We start from the raw sequence: 18814 nt of genomic DNA on the forward strand, positions 1-18814 counted from the left end.
TTACATGTTCACAGGTCACCGTGTCCATGCAGACCACATCACTTATTTACGAAGGTGACGATGAAAAACCTCACAACGGCTCACACACACCCACAACACACACACACACACACACACACACAACACACACACCACCCACCACAGTGGTACCCAAACATGGACCGTTCACCATGCAACATGTCAATAACCTTATTACAAAAATATCATTTTCGGTCAACGCGCAACAAGTTGTCTTGCCCAGTCTTCCTACAAGCAAAAACTGATGACTGAATCGCAAACAAGACGAAGCAAGAGACAACCAGACGACACTCACACGCCTACGAACAAGGACGTGACCGAAACAACGGCCATTGCAGAAGAAAATTTTAAACCGTAATAAAAGATACAGGGTTTACCCAAAATCTAGGCCAACGCTCTGGCACATGATGTGAAAAAAACAGGATTTTGCACTTATGAAAAGTGAAAAAACGCACATACTGTTACTCCTCAAGTTACAATAAACTTTTACAAGTTAAATTAGTTTCAGGCTGTTGGCCCAAGAAACACACAGGGACAGTTTTCTTACAGACCAAACCATGGTAATACATCATGTCAACTCCATATCCACACCACCTTGTTAACATCACTCATATACAGCTGTACCTAAAAATATAGTTCTCTTTTAACATAAACATGTTAAAACTGACTATTTGAGGTATTTGAGGAGCAGTGTCAGTAATATGTATGGGGGAACGGGCCATGGCAGCACAACTCAAATTTCTTGAGAAATGTTCCTAGTAATTAAATCACATCTAATCTCTCAATAAATCTCCATTCACACTGTGTTTACAGTATATTTAGTTTGGTCCCCCTAAAAAGGTTGCTTACGTGATGAACTTTAAAACGAAAAAGCTCTTGCGACATTTAAACCAGGTGAGCTGATTACGCATGCGCGGTCAGGCATTACCTGCTAAAGTCAAGTCGTCTCCATGTGATAAAAATGTACATTCGCATGCGTGGTTATGAAAAACGTTCCAGTCGCCATCGTTTACTTTAAAATATTTTTCACTCAAATCGACAAAAATTAATACAAATACACCATACCATATATATATCAAAATAAAAACGTCATTACATCGCTGCACTATTGTTTCAGAAGTTCCCGAAGTTTAAAAAGCGCTAAATCCAAACTAACAACAACGTTTAAACACCGAGCATGACACAAATGTATCTAAACTTTTCCAACCGTCTACGTTTAAATGACACAGGTCTGCTCACATATTAGACATAAGAATAGAATACATTGATTTAATGTCTTACCCGGAGGCCAGGGCACCAGCTTCAGGCAAGGGCCGGCACAGGCAGGTCCAGACGCAGGCAGGCGCCGGGGAGGGAGAGGGGGGCGGTCCGGCATGCAGGTCATATCTGTCTGCAGGTTTTCTCTTCCTTCGCGCCTCTTGTTTCTCCTTTACTCTCTCCCCTCCTTTTTCTTCTGCTCTTCTGGTGCGTTCTCCTTCGTATTTCCCCTTCATTTTTTCTTCCTCTTCCTCCTTCTTCTACTGGCCAACGGTAATAAAGCTGAAAAAAAAATCTCTCTCCTTCTCCTCCTTCTCCTTTTTCTATTTTCTCCTCCTTCTTCTACTCCTATCATCCTTCTCTTCTTCTCTTCTCCTCCTCCTTTTTAGCATCTCTCTTCTCTTCTTCTGTCTCCTCTCGGTTGTCCGGTACAGGTTTTCCAAGCGGTCAGTTTTTGCAGCAGGTCGACTCAAGTTCGTGCAAAGTGAGATAACGTGCGAAAGGTCAGCGGCCTTATATATGACTCGTCTGCACGTGACCGTTCTATTTCCATGGCTCTACTGACGCACCGCATATACGTGTGCGTGTGTGGGCGTTAAAGATGCGCTAAATGATGACTTTTCTGTTTTATTGTTTCCACAACTTCCACCTATATGTTCTTATCACTGAATAATAAGATCATAGGCAAGGCAATAACTTCAGCACATACATATCTTGAAAATTAAACGTACAGTCAGTAAATCTTATTCTATTGATGTTTGTGCAGGCAGCTATTTTCTGTTTTCTGATGTTTTTGTTTGGCCTCATCATCTCTTTTATGGTGTGTAATTTTTAAGATTAAGTGTGAAGATGACTTCTGATTTTACCCTCAGTTCTTAATATTTTTAAATAATATCTCACCACCTCATTTTACTTTTTCTTCTTTTTTTTGTTAATTTTTTAATTCATTCAATAATGGCTTTAGATGAGTTTGAACACATCGGCACAGGTTTGTGTTGTATTATTATAATGTATTATTATGTTCGTGTATATTATTATTATCATCGTGTATTATTATTCACGTTGAAGGAATGCAGCATTGCTTGAGGTAATTGTATTAATACCATCCCAGGATGAAACGTCCTATGCACCATACTGTTATCATCTTCTCTGGTACTATTTGTCCCGACAGTCTTCTCAGTAACCTGAACGATGCAGAGAAAGATTAGTAGGCATCCCTCCACAGTCCTGCCCTGCTTTATGCAAGTGATTTCTCTCTTCCTGTATTGCTGTAAGTATAGCGTGCAGTCTGGGCACTCACAGTTAAGACCACACAGACCCTCAGACAACACTCACCCGCATGCCCCCCCGGTACGCAATTCTACTTAGTGCGGATCCTAGAGCTAGTTTAGACCCAAGGACAAACAGTAGAGGTGAAGATGATGTGTCTGTGTGTGTGAGAGAGAGATGCAGTGGACAGGATAAGGCAACTCAGAGGGTGGGGAGAGAGGGGGCTGGATGAATGAGAGGAGAAAAGAAACGGCGCTCTGATCTTTACCTGGTATATTAAATTTAAAGTTTCATAGGGGATCTATATATTTATAGGCTTAGGAACATGTTTAAGCGTGCAATGCTTGAATTTCAGAAATGAATCCATTTATGAATCCATTATCTGTTCCTTTACAGTGAGGAGGAGTGATGCTCCTCCACTGTCTATTTATCAACAGTACTCCTGCTTATATTAACGACAATATACAGTATATATATAGATATATATATATATATATATATATATATATATATATATAATATTATATATATATATATATCTATATATATATATATATATATATTTAAATATATATTCTATACGCTTATCCGTTAATCGGGTCGCGGGGCGCGCAGCTTCAGCGGGCGGCCCAGATTCCCTCTCCCCTGGCCACTTCGTCCAGCTCTCCCAGGGGGACCCCAAAGCGTTCCCAGCCAGCCGAGAGACATAGTCCCTCCAGCGTGCTGCTGGGTCTTCCCCGGGCCGCCTCCCGGAGGGACGTGGCCACAAGTCCGACGATACGACCACAAAGTCAATCATCGAACTGCGACCGAGGGTGTCCTGGTGCCAAGTGCACATATGGACACCCTTATGCTTGAACATGGTGTTTGTTATGGACAGTCCATGACGAGCACAGAAGTCCAATAACAGAACACTGCTCTGGTTTAGATCAGGGGGGCCGTTCCTCCCAATCACGCCCCTCCAGGTCTCACTGTCGCTGTCACATCTACATTTCAGGATCTGGTTATAGACATATATTGATTATAGACACAGATTAAATGTTAAATATAAATATTTCAATATTTATCATCACAGTAACAGTGTTACACACATTAGTAGCTGTAAACACTCAGCATTAGAAAAATACATACGTTGGTTTGGTGCTTACATGGAGTAAACATTTATAATCATCACTTTAAAAGTTACATACGTTGTTTTTGGTGCCTGTTTGTTTCCCAGATATATTAGTGTGTGTGTGAATGAGTGTATAAGAGACATTAACTTAAAGAACTTTGTAGAAAGGCGCTTTATGAAGTTCAGTCCATTTCCTTGTATTAGTTTACGGGCAGATCTGCCTTATCCAATATGGCGGACCCGTTGACGTATCGCGACCAACGACCAACCCGCTCAATGCGGCGTCTATGTATATATGTCTATGGTGTACTCCCTCAAACACTTTAAGACACTGAATAAAAGAATATTAACATTATGTCATTAAATTAACAGTCGTATTAAATATATTGTTTGTGATGAGACGCTCGCGCGTGTGTGGCTCAGAGCGGGATTTTACGACAGTTTACATGACTTGACATGGGAACCTTCGACTCGGACAGCGCAACACGGAACATAACACAGTCGGACGGTCGACGTGAATACAAGACAGAAGCAGCAGAAGAGAAGAAGAGTTCCTTCAATAACTTTGAATATTTTTAATATTTCTAACCCGTCACAGCAAATCTCACGCCAGTGCGGCGGGTGAACAACATGGAGGACAGGACTTCACAGGGGAAACGTGAGTAGCCGCTCAGCAGCTGCGTCACAAACGCTGAAATTTAACTCGAAGCTAACAGGCTAACTGTCCCGCCACTGAGCTCTGCCTTTACAGAGCTGATACCCATGAGAAGAAAGCGTGTTTAGATCGTGTCAGCCTGAAATATGACGTTACTGTTGATTCCTAATGTTACATGGAACAAACATAAAGAAAGCACACTGCATGCGGGAGCAGGCGAAGAAGGCGCCAATATGATTTTCAATAGAAACCAGCCTGAGCTGCTCTGACGTCACGTTTCGGTTAGCGATGGGAAGTTCAGCTCCTTTTTAAAGAATCGTCTCTTTTGACTCAGCTCCTCAAATGGCTCTTCATTTAGTATTTAGCATTTTATATCAGCCTAATTTAGCAATTATGAATGGTTTGTGTGCTAGTAAGCAATTTTCCATTAAGTGCTTATTTTATATGCATTTTTTCCTTTTTTTTAATTATTCATTTATTTAATGGGATCATGTACAGTATTAAACATAAACGATTACATCTGATGTACTGCACCAGAGTTAGCTTACAGGTACTTTTCATCTGCAGTCCCTTCGGCAGACACAATTAAAACATATTACAGCACAATAACAAACAGTACAAAGCAAAAAAACACACAGGACACATAATACAAAATACAAAGTTACACACAATAGCAAATACTTTCCCTCTGGGATTATTAAAGTATTTCTGATGCTGATAACATACACCCACAATATCAGTAGCTACAGAGCTGAGTATCCTTCATCTGTGCATGTTTGTTGTTGACCCTGCTCTGACGGGTATTTTAATTTTACAAATTCGGCACACACTTGCAGTTTCCAATGTCACTAAAATGCTGCGTCACTCTTTTCTTCTTACTTCTACCACTGTGTGGTAGAAGTGTCTGCCCCCACTTCCTTCTTTCACATAATGGTATGATAGTCTGTCCTCGCATGCAATGTACATATAGATAGACAGCGTGTCTCCACTTCCTTCCAAGTCCAAATATCTTGGATACAATCGATGCCATCTTGTGCTGGTGACGTCATCTGGAGCAAGAGTCAGTACGATACTGATCAGGGTTGGAACCATGGAATCGACGTCCCGCCCATTCGCCCACCACCTCAGTTGTGTGCATCAAGTCAGTCCTGTGTGTTGATATAACCTCCTTCTGTTAACATACAGGTGCCCCTCTTTCCCTCTCCACTCTGCGACTCCTGGTCTCACCGATCCGGCTGGTCTCAGCAGCGATCTGGCAGACGGTCCAGCAGAAAGTTGTGGCCGATTATGGGATGCTCGAGGAGTTTGTTACCATGGTTTCAGACATTGTTCCAGAGCTTCTCACCACTCAACAAAGGGTACAACTTCTCCTGGGCCTCAGAGCACAGGTGAGGAAGATTATTAACCATTGATAGTGCCTGCTGTGACTGTGATCTTAATATGGTGTCTTCATTGATAAAAGATTTAAATACATTTCTGCTCGTTTTGTGGTTTTAGATGATCCTGGAGCTGTGTCAGTCTGAAGCTACCGCTCATTTGGAGCTTGTTCAGCCACATCTGGACAGAGTGCAAATGCTCATCGAGGCGTGGGTAAAAGAGGTGAGTTTAAATAGTTGTGACTTTAAATGAATGAAACAGAAAAGCGCTTTGTGTGGAATAAAACTCAATTTATAAAAAACATACACGACACTTGGGTGTGATATGCTCATGTCATGTTAATGCAGGTTGGTGTTACAAATACAGAGGTGCCGTGCTCAGAATTTGTGGATCTAGTGAAGAACTTGCTGAAAAGTCCTGAGGAAAGGGAACACTTCTTTCAGGTCAGTGTCACTCTCACCTGTTCTGTTTATCAGTACTGCCTCGATCCTGAACTCTATGTAAGATCGAGGCAGATGGTTGTGCATTTGTTCTGCTCAAGGTTTCAGCCTCTTAAAAGACGTTTTCCTTGCAGCTGTTGGCAAGTGCTTGTGTTCTATGTATTTCTAGACTGAAGTCAGAATTCCCTCACATCCTGATTCCTGATTCTTTAATGAGGTTGGTCTTTGTTATTCTAAAGTGTCTGTAAAGACTAAATCTATTTTCAGAACGTTTTCCCTGAAGAGTTTGGTCCTGCGTACAATGAAGCACTTCACACCTTGATGTGGATGTTTCTGTCCAGGCTTGAAAAGTTTCTTCCTCTTCAAACTTTCCAACAGGTACAAAAAGATCAAACATTAAATGTTGCAGTGACTTTTTGATGTTGCTGTTTTTAAAGAGGTATGTTTCTTCCTTTTTTCAGGTTGCCGACATGTTTGGCAGAGTGTCCTCAGTCCTGGAAGAATGTATGGACTCTGTGTCTCGAAACGAGGAGTTCAAAACTCTGCTGCAGTATCAAAAAGACCTCAGCCAACTGGATCACAATGGCAAGCCTCTATAGTTACTAAATCCTTTCAGTAATATCTATTTTTTTGTTTGGTTTATCATTATGATCTGATCTTTACTCTGGTGCTGGAAAGTAATATTCATTAGGGCTGTAATAACATTTACTTTGTTTGTTGGCCTGTAGAATTCATATAGCATAGCATATAGTTTTTTGAAAAATTATTCAAATTAATATCTTTTTTCTAATATTTCTTCTCTTTGCAGATGATTCCTTAATTGGTGCCTGCATCATTTCAGCTGTCAAACTTCCCTCTGCACAAAGAACTGAGACAGATCAAACACAACCACAGGCCAGCATCTTGAATGATGTACTGCCATGTACGTCAGACTTGGAGAATGAATCTTTACCATTGCCTCATACAATCACAGAAGATCAAACAAATTGTACTCCTGGGCAAAATGTATCAGCGGTGCGTGAAGAAAATGTAGGCCTTGTTACAAGTGACGCTGAAGACACATCCCGTCTTCTAAAACAATGCAGTGTTGAGCTAAAAAGAGTGGCCACGCCTCCGTGTTCGCAGTCTCGACCTGTGAGACGAAACAGAGGCACAAAGATGAAAATGCTTCTGTTAGAAGAGAAAAGAGGTCTTTGTGAAGAGGTCCCTGCTGCCAATACATCAGCTTCTAAGAAAACAAAACCCTCCAACAGGTCTCGTTCAGGTGTCTCTGGCCGTGTGGCTTCAAGCAAGGACATCGAGAACACGTACATGGCTCCTGTCGATGCCTGCAGTGACGATGGCTCATGGTCTTTCTACTCAGATGACGGCTCTTGCAATTGGTCTGCTGGTAATAGTCCGAGTATGGCTGATTCATGGTCTCACTACTCAGGTGATGAGGGTTCCTTTGTGACTCCTGATGGCAGTGAAGGTGATTCATTGTCTAGCTGCTCCTTCACGAGTCCTAAAAAAGCATCAGCTGTGAGCAGAAAGCGGGGCACCTCTGACATCAAAGCCAACACCCCAAAGAAGACTCGCAAAGTCCAATGCTTTATCTGTTCGGAGCTTGTGAATATAAGCCTGAGGAATCACATGAAAACGCACTTCCCTACCGGTGATTATGCCTGTCCGCAATGCGGCAGCAGGTTTAGACTCTTCTCGTCTTTTAAGCAGCACATGAGTAGAACCTGCTTCGAGTCCAGTCAGCAGCAGGTAGATCCGGAGAAACCGGACGAAGTGAAGAATCTTTACAAATGTGACACATGCCAAGAGGCATTCAGGTACAAAGTTTCACTGAGAAGTCACAAACTGACCCACAACGAGCTCTATTGCGATGTGTGTAGGAAGGTGTTGCGAAGCGCAGAAACTTTGGCGAGGCACAAGGCTTCACACACACTGTTTCAGTGCAACCGCTGTGACGAGACCTTCACTCTTTTTAAGCCCTTGCGCAGCCATTGTGAAAACATCCACAAAATGAACAGGCCATTCACATGCAACCATTGTCCAAAGGTTTTCTCCAAGCTGCGCATTTTAATCGTGCACGAGTGGAAGCACACGGGTCGTCTGCCGTACCAGTGCGCTCAGTGTGGCTTGAAGTTCAGAACGGACGGAGATCTTATGTCCCATGAAAGAGTCCACACGAAAGAAAAACCATTCCTGTGTGCCGAGTGTGGCAAGAGTTTTGCCCAAAGGTCCAACATGTTGCGGCACTTGAATTTCATCCACGGCGAGTCTCGAGATGAGAAGAAGCATTCTTGCACAGAGTGCGGGAAATCCTTTAAAGAGAAAGGAGCCCTGATAAAACACCAGAGGCGCAAACATTTAAAGGAAATGTTCCGGCATCCCTGTCCGTACTGCGGGAAGATGGTGTCTGCGTCAACCATCGCTCGACATAAATTAATCCATACGGGAGAGAGACCTTTCAAATGCACAAAGTCTGACTGTGACAGGCACTTCAGGTCAGCGTCTGAAGTGAAGAGGCATGTCCTCCTACACCATACCGCAGAGAGACCGTATAAATGTGACATCTGTGGGAAGGGCTTTATAAAACAGTGTTATCTCAACACGCATGCTAAAGTACACTCAGGAGTCAAGCCGTTTGTTTGCCATATCTGTGGCAAGGCTTTCCCCAAGCTCTACAGCATGCAAAGACACAAAAAACTTGTACATGCATTTGCATGATGTAAAACAGTAATGATATTTCTGAAAAAGGAAACATAGGCTAGAAAGTAATGATTGCCGAAAGCTTTATCAAACAAATAAATTGTACTGTTAAGACAAACAGTGAATGTGATTGTCTTCATACAAGTATAAAACTGCATAAGAGAGTACTCTATCTCTCTGTCTCTACTGTTAGAGACACACTAGTTTTTTTTCTATTCCATGTCTTCTTCCCTGTCAAAACCTGGTGTTTTTTGTATTTTTGTGTATATAATATTTCTTTGAGAATAAAAACATCTTTTATCATCTATCTTTTTTATTTATGTTTTACATGTTTATGAGAGGGAAGATTTAAGTACATTGAAACAGCATGTGTTCTACATGATCAAACACGTGTCCAATGTGGTGTTGTTTTATGTGGTTAGTGCTTTTTGTTAGTAACTGGGTGACATTAGTGGAGCAGAGCTGAACCTTAGGTAATCAGGATTTGGAGAATCACCAGAGTAAAGTTGGGCTAATGTGTCTCTTGATTAATGAACAATTACACAACAGCGTGGGTGATATAATTGTACTAAATAAAGTCAAGTCTATTTATATGGTATGAGTGGACAAAACTGCTGTACAAATGAAAACACCTGGCAAACAACAGCAAGTCAAATGACACTGGTGGTAGTATGGTGACCAAAAATAATTACTTCTGTTTTGTTGTTCAATTGAAGTCTTTTTTTTTTATCAAGCATTTTACATCCTGAAAACAATTGGAAGGTATATATGAGTGTTATCAGCATGGCAGTAAAAGAAAACATCGTGCTTGCTGAAGATTGAACTTAAATGGAGCATATCCATTGCAAATAAAATGTGTCCTAAAATGGAACTTTGAGGTACTCCACAAATGATTGGGGCAGCGGAGGAGGAAAGGAGGCTGCCAGTCTTTAACAGTGAAAGACCTCTCTGTTACGTAGGAGGCAAACCGCTAGAGGGCAGTGCCCTGAATGCCAACATGATCCTTCAGATGGTTTAATAAAAATATAGTGGTGAACCATATCAACAGCTGCACTGAGGTGAAGAATTAAAATAGCACATGTATCACAGTCTAAAGACAAATGCAGGACGTTTAAGAATGATCAGTCCTGAAACCTGGCTGGAATTTCTCCTCGATGGTATTGTCTCAATAATAAAAGGCTGTGAGTTGGCAATTTGTAAATATAGACATGAAGCATATTTACTGTACTTTAGGGGTCTTCAACCAGAGGTCCGAGACCTCTAGGGTATTGCAGGAGGTCCGCCAATTTTTGTCATAATAATTGACAGTTTTCACCAAAATAATTCGTGAGAATTAAAAAATCTAACAAAATTGGATTTAATTATTCCATTATGCATGAACTTTTTTTTATTAATCATAAACACATTTACGCGAATAACCCAGTATATAACTAATATAATACTTTATTTATAACTTTATTTATTTATAACTAGGCTAATAAGGTAAAATAAAAGGTGAAAAAAGTAAATATAAAAGTGATTATAGGCCAGGCTTAAAATGTGACACACGCTCTGTTTGCCTCTCGACCACGGGGTCCTTGGGCTGAAAAAGGTTGGAGGCTCCTGCTGTAGATCAGATGTGACGGAGGTGGAAAAAGAAAGCGGAACCCAAAGAACGGAGGTGCGGGAACCCTTCAGAGCCTGTTCCCTCCCTGTCGGATTGTTATTCCGGACGGAACGCAAAGCAACCGTTGACGCACAAAGATCCGCTGGGTGACTTCGGGCTTTGGGACACGTCCACCGTCTGAACACCGAGTTTGACTCCAGTCGAGCGGCTGACACCGTTTCCCCCTGACTGTAATGTGACTGCGGTGAACGCACAGGATGGACGGAGCCATTTCCGAGTTACACGGTGAGTTTTAACGGGGGGACGTTCGACTAGGCCGCAGCGCTGCCCGCGCGCGGGAACATTATCGCTAACTAAGTGACGAAATGTCACTTTTTGTTGATAATTCACCGCGTGGCGCATTTAAATCGAGTTTATAAGTTCACTTATATCCACTTGTTAGCCCGGCACGGAAGCCGCTGCTGGTTTTAACGCTGTGACGTGGATTAAGTGGCAGTTTTGGGATACGTGCTAACGTTAGCATATACGCTGTGCTAACGCGGCTAATGCTAAATGAGATAAAGTGGCTGCAGTGAGCTCGGACTGATGACTGGACCGTCACAACCCCGAAACAGTCTGATACACTGATATTTACACGGTATGTGTGTTTGCATACCAGTTTATGATGCCACATATGTAGTGTTTGCGTATGTGACGTTAGGTCACGGGTACAATACCCCTGGCAACCGTGTCTCGGAGGTCGTGGTCCACTAATCAGATGATCGGTGGTTCGATCCCCGGCTCCTTCTCCAGTCTGCATGACGAAGTGTTCTTGGGCAAGAATCTGAACCCCACATTGCTCCTGAAGGCTGGGCCATCAGTGTATGAATGTGTGAACCAGATATGCGGTTTAAAAGCGCTTTGAGTGGTCAAAAGAGTAGAAAGGTGCCATATAAGTACAGTCCATTTACCATGGAAGACTGTACATAAGTGTTTTAGCGGGTTCCCAAAGATAAATAAATCCATACTTTACTATAGCAGAGAGCACAGTCATCAGTTTGTGGATTTATGGTTGGTGCACCAAAATAAGCAAACAAGATTAGCGATTAATCAGCTTGTCTAAACTGGATCCTGCTTCTGAACATAAACACGATGGATCTATTGATGAATCCCCTCCCAATGGATCATTCACTGCTTGCATTAATCATCAAGCTTTCTGAGTTTCCCGTACTTGGTGTCTTTCCACGATAGTTTTGGTTTTAAGTACTTTGAGAGATAAAGATTTTTTTGTTGAAGAATTACCTTTAAATAAATAAGCTGTGCCTAAATGTCTCTGGGAACTTGTGCTTTCCTGTCTAACACAGTGTGTTCTTGATCTAGTAATGGTTTTCAGTCTTGCTCTGATTGAAAGTGTTGCTGTGCCAACATTTCTTACAGTGCGTTTCCCATCCCAATGTTCTGCAGGTTCATCCCTTCCTCTCTCCACTCTGCGGCTCCTGGTCCCACCAATCAGGCTGGTGTCTGCAGCCATCTGGCAGACAGTGGAGCAGAAGATTGTGTCCGACTATGGACTTCTCGAGGAGTTTGTGTTCATGGTCACGGAGATCGTGCCTCAGCTTCTCTCCACGAGGCAACGGGCAGAACTCATCTTGGGTCTGAGAGCACGGGTGAGGAAGAGTTGAAGTTTTCAAAACTATTTTGAAAATCAATCATATCACAGAGTAGGCACTTATTATACTCAATTTTAGACGCATGTTATGGTAGTTTACCGGCTGCTGGGAATCTACAAACATCTACATATTTCCTGAGTGCTGTTTTTTACATTAAGAACACACACAAACCAAAACAGACAGATGGCTGAGCTGACAAAGTGCCTCTTCTCTCATATACTTTTATATATTTACATCATAGCGCTATGATTTCAATGACTCAGCAGTTTGCAACTCTGACTCTACAGTCCGACATTGATTACGACCAAACCTGATTTATACAATCTACTTAGTGTGTGTGGCAGTAAACTTACACAACTGTAATCTGGTGGATTTGAGACCCCAATACATGCCTTTATTCCTTGCAGCATGTGCAGGACACTTGTACTTTTCCGAATGTGCTGTAGACCTGGATGACAGTCCTTAAATAATCTAACTAGCTAGCATATTGTTGTTTTCTGTTTTTTGTTGCTGTCGATGTTGCTTCAGCTTGTGTTTTCTTTGTTTTACATCGCTGTGTTTGGACTGCAGCCAGCATCATTCCTTCACAATGACTTGCTGTTTAGCCTGGCACTGTAATGCTGAATATATAACTGCGTCTGAACAGAATATCAGTCAGAAGGGTGTCACAGAGCCTCTGTTCCAGGAAAGACGTTTCACTGTGCTGCATCTTACTGAGGCATTCGGGTGTTACGTACAAAATGTTTCCAGTCGGTGTGACTGCATCGTTATTCAGAGAAGCGTGTCTGATTTTTGGTGCAGATAGTCGATAAGCAGCTCTGGACGGCATTCTGTCTGCAGAATCACTTTTTCATTCTCGCTGCTGTCGTCTGATTCTAGCTGATCCTGGAGCTGTGTCGCTCTGAGGAGACTGCTGACCTCCAGATTATTCAGCCACATCTAGACCGAATGCAGAACCTCAGATCTCTGTGGAACGTGGAGGTGAGTCCAAACCTGCAGTCAACGTCAAATATCCAGAGTGTTTTTTTATATATATGTGTGTGTGTGTGTGTGTGTGTGTGTGTGTGTGTGTGTGTGTTTTAAAACATTTGAAATCATCTTTTATTGCAGACTGAAAACGCAGAACAAGAGTCGTCTGACTCACATTTCATGGGCCTTGTCCAGAATCTGCTGAGAGATCCTCAAGAGAGGAGAAGCTTTTTCCAGGTACATTTTAGATGTTTACTTATGTTTACACAGTTTCACTGTTCAAAGGCCATTGCTGAGGATTATGGGAACTCTTTGTTTCATGATGTTTGACCTGCGTTTGAGACTTCACATGTTTGACATTTCTGAATGTATTTGTGTTCCAGGATGTTTTCCCAGGAGAATTTGGCCCCACATATGACAAAGCAATCCAGACACTGATGTGGCTGTTTCTGTCAAGACTTGAAAAGCTTCTTCCCACACAAACGCTCCAACAGGTAACCATTCAAAGAGAGGTTATTGTCCACATTTTGTGCTCTGTACTGATATTTTAGACATCCCTCTTCACAGGGGAGCAGTTTGTCCTCAGTGTTTGGAATGTCTGTTTAATATTTGTCTTAATTTCTGATTGATCGTCTAAAGCAGACACTGTGTCCATGTGTGTGTTTATAACTTGCATTATAAGCTTTCATCCTTTTTTTTTTTTTTTTTTAACTTTTTTTTTTTGTCTATATAATGCTATAACCTAATATCAGGAAGACTGTTGCGTCATATCAGTTTTTTCTTTTGTCTTCGTCAGATTGCATCTCTGCTCAGTGACACCTCGTCTGTTCTCAATGAATGCATGGAAACCTTCAGTCAACCACAGGAGCTGAAAACCTTGCTGGGCACACAGAAAGACCTCAGCCAGTTGGAGGACATGGGTGAGTGTACAAAGTGGCGCATAGGTCCAGTAGTTTTATTTGCATATAGCACCATGAGAAGAGCTCTAAACATATTAACATATTATATATTTTAATCTGATCTATTTGTTTGATGTGTCAAATTAACAGCTGTGATCGCTCTTCTCTTTACAGAATCTTACATTGTTGACAGTGGCATCTTGTCAGCTCTGTGTCTCCCTCCTGTGGAAAGAGTTGTAATTGTCAATGAGCAAACAGAAAGTGGTGCAGACAGCGGCCTCGTGTATACAGTCTGCACAGAGATGGAGGTGGAATCTGAGAACAAAGAGGTGTACATGCAGGGTACTGGGAACTCTGAAGAGAGCGCGCAAACCCAGTGGTTCGGTCTCAGCAGCGAGGTTAAAGCAGAAATGGACAATGTGGTGGTTACAGATCCTGCTGAAGGCAACGAGGCCAGTGAGGGTGAAATGGCAGATGACAACCCTGAAGAGCAACCTGAAACACTGATGATCGGGGAGGATGGCCAGGTGACTGTGCTTGACGGCGTGGAGAAGAAGCCAAATAGACGCGGGAGGAAAAAGAAACGTCCCGCAGATGAAGACTTTGAAGTACAGGGCAGAACAAGGGGCAGAAAAGAAGATCCAGAGTTTGACATCTTGTGGGAGAGACCAGTGCGAAAGAACCGTGGACTAAAGATGAAACGGTACCTGTCGCAGTGGAGGAAAACTGGAAAGACACAGGGCAGCGTTGCCGCTAACAGCGGTGTCAAAAAGTTTGCCAGATCCCAGGGTGCAGCCAAAAGCAACGACCTGGACGAGAGAACGTGCAAAGTGTGCGGCAAGGTGGTGAGTCACGCCAAGTTCCTAGAGCGTCACATGAACCGACATTCAGAGGAGCTGCCCTTCTCTTGTCCTACCTGTAAAAGATTTTATAAGAGCCTGCGTTACCTGCAACAACACAGATGCACAAGTCTGACAAAAGCAAAGCCTGGCAGGAAAGCAAAGGAACAAGAGACAGCAGCAGAGGAGGGTGAACAGTCATCCAGCGGAGTTCCCTGTGAGGCAACCGGTGACGAGCAGCCGACAGACAACATGAGCCAGGACCCCGATTACTCGCCCTCTGCAGAGCGGTCTTCCAGAGAGGAAGAGAGAGAAAGCCCAGACGGAAACAAAAGTATAATAGAAGGTCCGTTCTACTGTCCTCACTGCAGTGTGGAGTTTAAGTGCAAACAGACTTTTAGGTTCCATTTAAGAAACATTTGCTACAATGAGCAACAGGTGGATCCTGAGAAGCCTGAGGATCTTAAGCATTGTTTCCAGTGTGACGAATGCGATAAGGCATTCAAGTACAAGTCAACTTTGGACTCCCACAAACAAACTCACAACCCGCTCTACTGCGAGGTGTGCATGAAACTGGTACGAGACCCCGAGGCATTGGCGATGCACAAAGAATCCCACACTCCTTTCCAGTGCAACCAGTGTGAGGAGAATTTCCCTGTGTTCAAGGCCCTTCACAAGCACTACATCGACGTCCACAATCCCACTGAGCCTTTCACCTGCACCCACTGTCAGACAACTTTCGCCAGTTTGAAACGTTTCATCAGACATGAGTGGAAACACACCGGTTACCAACCGTTTCAGTGTCCCCACTGCAGTAAACGATTCCGATCATACTCCGACCTCGTGGAACACCAGAAGAAACACACTAAAGCGTATCCGTTCCTCTGCTGGGAATGCGGCAAGAAATTCCGGCACGGCGTTACGCTGACGAGGCACGTGGAGCGCGTGCATCACGCCGGTGAACCTGTGATGGAGAAGCCCATGCCGACCTTCACCTGCGCTCAGTGTGGGAAGACCTTCACCTCGAGAAGATGCCTCCTGAAACACGACAATTTCCATCACAAAGGGCTGCGTTTCCCGTGCGAGCACTGCGGAAAAGGATTCTTTGGCAAGGACGCTTTGGTGAGGCATACTTTGATCCACACGGGCGAAAGGCCTTTTAAGTGCGATGACTGCGATAAGTGTTTCAGGTCATCTGCAGAATTGAAGATACACAGGAGGTACCACACCGGGGAAAGACCGTTCAAGTGCAACATCTGTGAAAAAGGTTTTGTCCAGTCCTGCTTTTTAACCTTACACATGCGAACCCACACGGGGGAGAGACCGTATGTTTGTGCTATATGTGCCAAGGCCTTTTCAAGCCTGCACGGCCTAAAAAGACACAGGAGACTTGTTCATGCGTAGTCAATGTTAACATGATGCTAATTCCAGTCGGGATGTTCTGTCTGTTTAACGTTCCCTTTTTTGAAGGAGATCAGCTGTAGACCTGAACCTGGTTTGACCTCGTTCAAGCACACTTAAAGCAGTGTGGATGTTGAAGGACATTCTCCCTAAAATGTGGCTGTCACAGCTTGAATCATTGGGAACTGTGTAATTGTACAATGCATTCTAAAAATGTAACTTTGTATTTTTTACAGACTTGTTTGCTGTAGTTCTACATAAGATTTGTATGTATAAATGATATAAACCTTGTTCCTCTGGGAATTATTTTCTTTTTCTTGAATAAATTCACCATTTGATTCAGGCTTCATTTGATTTACTTAACAGTGAGATCATTCATATGGTTTTTCATGGAGGAAGCAGGTGCCAACATGTTTCTACTGAATCATCATTTTACAGGATGTATGTACGTATGATGGGATTTTAATCTGGAGCTGTAGACATTTTGGATCCAGTGCGTGAGAATGTTGCTTTAAATAAAACCCTTTTAACAGCAGCCATTTTGACAGAAAATAGGTAAATGTGTTACTGACCTAATTAAGGTTCTGTTCCATTCAGGTCAGGGCGCTGCTGTGGTTCATGTTGGTTCACTGGAACAGAAAGGGAACAGAACCATAATCGGAACAATTTGAAAAAAACAAATTCTGTTGAGTTAGATTTTTATGCTGATTTTTAAACTAAAATTGGCATGCTGATTCCAAAATTGCTGTCAGGTTTTTTTCTAGCACGTCAAGTTTTTTCTCCACAGCTTACCCTCCAGATAAGCAAAATTCCACTGATTAGCTGTAGTAAGACTTGCCAGCTGATTACGATTGGACTCATCTACAGCTACGTGGCAACTTGTTTGTGCAGTCACATTGAGACCGTGTGGTGAGAGGTGTGTGCAGCTCCCAATAGGTCAGTACTATCAATATCTACAAACAGAAAGCTGGCATAGAATGGAGAGGATCTGTGCTGGCTTTTCTCTTAACCTTGTAACCACAGGCATACCATTGTAAGTTCTATTTGGTTTGATGCTGTTTCTGTAGTTTTCAGAGCTTGGAACTATTCCATCTTAGTGTTTTATTCATATAGGTATATATTTCCTTCCAGATCATGTCTGCTCCTGCTACTTCTCGTCGTAAATGCGTAAACAACCCTGACTCCTTTTGCTATATTTGTGGTAGTTTTACCACTCCAAGTCAAAGGGCAAACATCAGTGCATTTGTCAAACAAGCATAATTTTCTTTTTTTAAAGTAAAACTCTGTGATCAAGACAAGCCATGGGCCCCTCACAAAGTGTGCAAGCAGTGTGTCGAGAGTTTACGGCTGTGGACTAAAGGGACGCGTGAAAGTTTGGCATTTGGTATCCCCATGGTTTGGCGAGAGAAAAAAGATAATTGCACAGACGGTTACTTTTGTTTAGTTTTTTTAAGAAAACGGGGATCCTATAGTTCAAAAACTTGATGTGATAGAGAAAAACTGAGATCAGTTTTGGATTCCGCACCCAGAAATTTGTTAAAAACTGCTGTCAGACCTAACTCAACAAAAATTGTGTTCCCCAGTGTAATTAGTCTCATTGGTGCTGACTCTGAAAAAGTAGTACTATTGTAGTTGCTGAACTGCACATGCACTCAGTGGCTCTTAATTGGTTTGGGTTATTATTCTGGAACAGTGAAAGAACTGCAACTACCTGCATGTACAGTAAGTCCAAGGATGTTTGATGTCAGGTTTTCTTTGTCTTCATCGCTTACAATCTTTTTCTGACAAGACATTTTGACATGTAGGGAAAAGTGCATGTAGTAGCTCTGGCTTCAGGCTCTGTAGTGTATTGTTTGTGGCTAAATGGTTAACTAACACGAATGGACCAGTGTTTTTCCTTCTATGAAAAGTCAAAATGTAAATGTTTATAAAACGGTTCAACTGACAGTATTTTGAGACAGGTGCAAAGCTCAGACATAAGTCATAGGAGTAAAAGCACATGCTGCCTCATTCATGGATTTCTGAGATAGTTAAATGTGATTAAGCAACAATTACTGTCATTAGGTATTATCTGTGGTTTTCCTGCTGTGTTTTTTATGGATAGTTTATTCATCCCTTGCGCAAATATGTGTTCAGCAGCTCACACAATCTGCATTGGCATATAAATATAGGTTACATACAAGAAACGGTAAAAGAATGGGTAATTATGAGTTGAAACAGGGCTAAAAACAGACAAAATATTATACTTATATATGTTTTTAACAAATCAGAGCAGACGACTGTATTAGATAATGTTTATGTAAAGTGACTTGAAAGATCATGCCATAAGTGTATTTTATTCAACCACTTTGCCGGTTTGTACAGAACAGTCTGTATATTTTGGAGGTATACATTCAGTAGTATAGCATTTCCGAGCGGGCCTCGAACTTCTTTCAAAACTTCTATAGATCATTTACTGAAATATTCTTTATGTTTCTGTCTCGTCGTAGCGCACTTTCTTTAAACATTTGGCATTGTGTAAACAGTGAAGTCTCAAAAGATGTTCACCCCAGATGGGACTCGAACCCACAATCCCTGGCTTAGGAGGCCAGTGCCTTATCCATTAGGCCACTGGGGCT

General features: G+C 42.4%; 2 protein-coding genes and 1 non-coding gene across 4 annotated transcripts; 2 read left to right on the forward strand and 1 right to left on the reverse strand.

Moving 5' to 3' along the window:
* The first annotated feature begins 4079 nt into the window (after positions 1 to 4079).
* Positions 4080 to 9140, forward strand: LOC113747908 (zinc finger protein 37-like). Its single transcript, XM_027289749.1, has 7 exons — positions 4080 to 4316; positions 5499 to 5701; positions 5811 to 5912; positions 6038 to 6133; positions 6398 to 6508; positions 6592 to 6715; positions 6939 to 9140. Exons 1-7 carry the CDS (start codon positions 4289 to 4291, stop codon positions 8849 to 8851), a joined length of 2577 nt encoding a protein of 858 aa, XP_027145550.1. The 5' UTR covers positions 4080 to 4288; the 3' UTR covers positions 8852 to 9140.
* A 1263-nt stretch (positions 9141 to 10403) lies between these two features.
* On the forward strand, positions 10404 to 16540 carry LOC113747883 (zinc finger protein 11-like). 2 transcript variants are annotated; one of them, XM_027289483.1, is made up of 7 exons: positions 10404 to 10724; positions 11883 to 12085; positions 12968 to 13069; positions 13199 to 13294; positions 13441 to 13551; positions 13854 to 13977; positions 14131 to 16540. In XM_027289483.1, the coding sequence occupies exons 1-7, from the start codon at positions 10697 to 10699 to the stop codon at positions 16197 to 16199; spliced, it is 2733 nt and encodes a 910-aa protein (XP_027145284.1). In that variant the 5' UTR covers positions 10404 to 10696; the 3' UTR covers positions 16200 to 16540. The 2 variants fall into 2 exon arrangements, with proteins under 2 accessions (XP_027145284.1, XP_027145285.1); XM_027289484.1 differs by lacking the exon at positions 10404 to 10724 and adding an exon at positions 10731 to 11076.
* Positions 16541 to 18740: 2200 nt separating this feature from the next.
* On the reverse strand, positions 18741 to 18813 carry trnar-ccu (transfer RNA arginine (anticodon CCU)). The gene has a single exon. It is a non-coding gene; the product is annotated as a tRNA-Arg (tRNA).
* Position 18814: the final 1 nt, after the last annotated feature.

Source organism: Larimichthys crocea, chromosome XVI (assembly GCF_000972845.2).
Source record: "Larimichthys crocea isolate SSNF chromosome XVI, L_crocea_2.0, whole genome shotgun sequence".
NCBI classification, from domain to species: Eukaryota; Metazoa; Chordata; class Actinopteri; family Sciaenidae; genus Larimichthys; species Larimichthys crocea.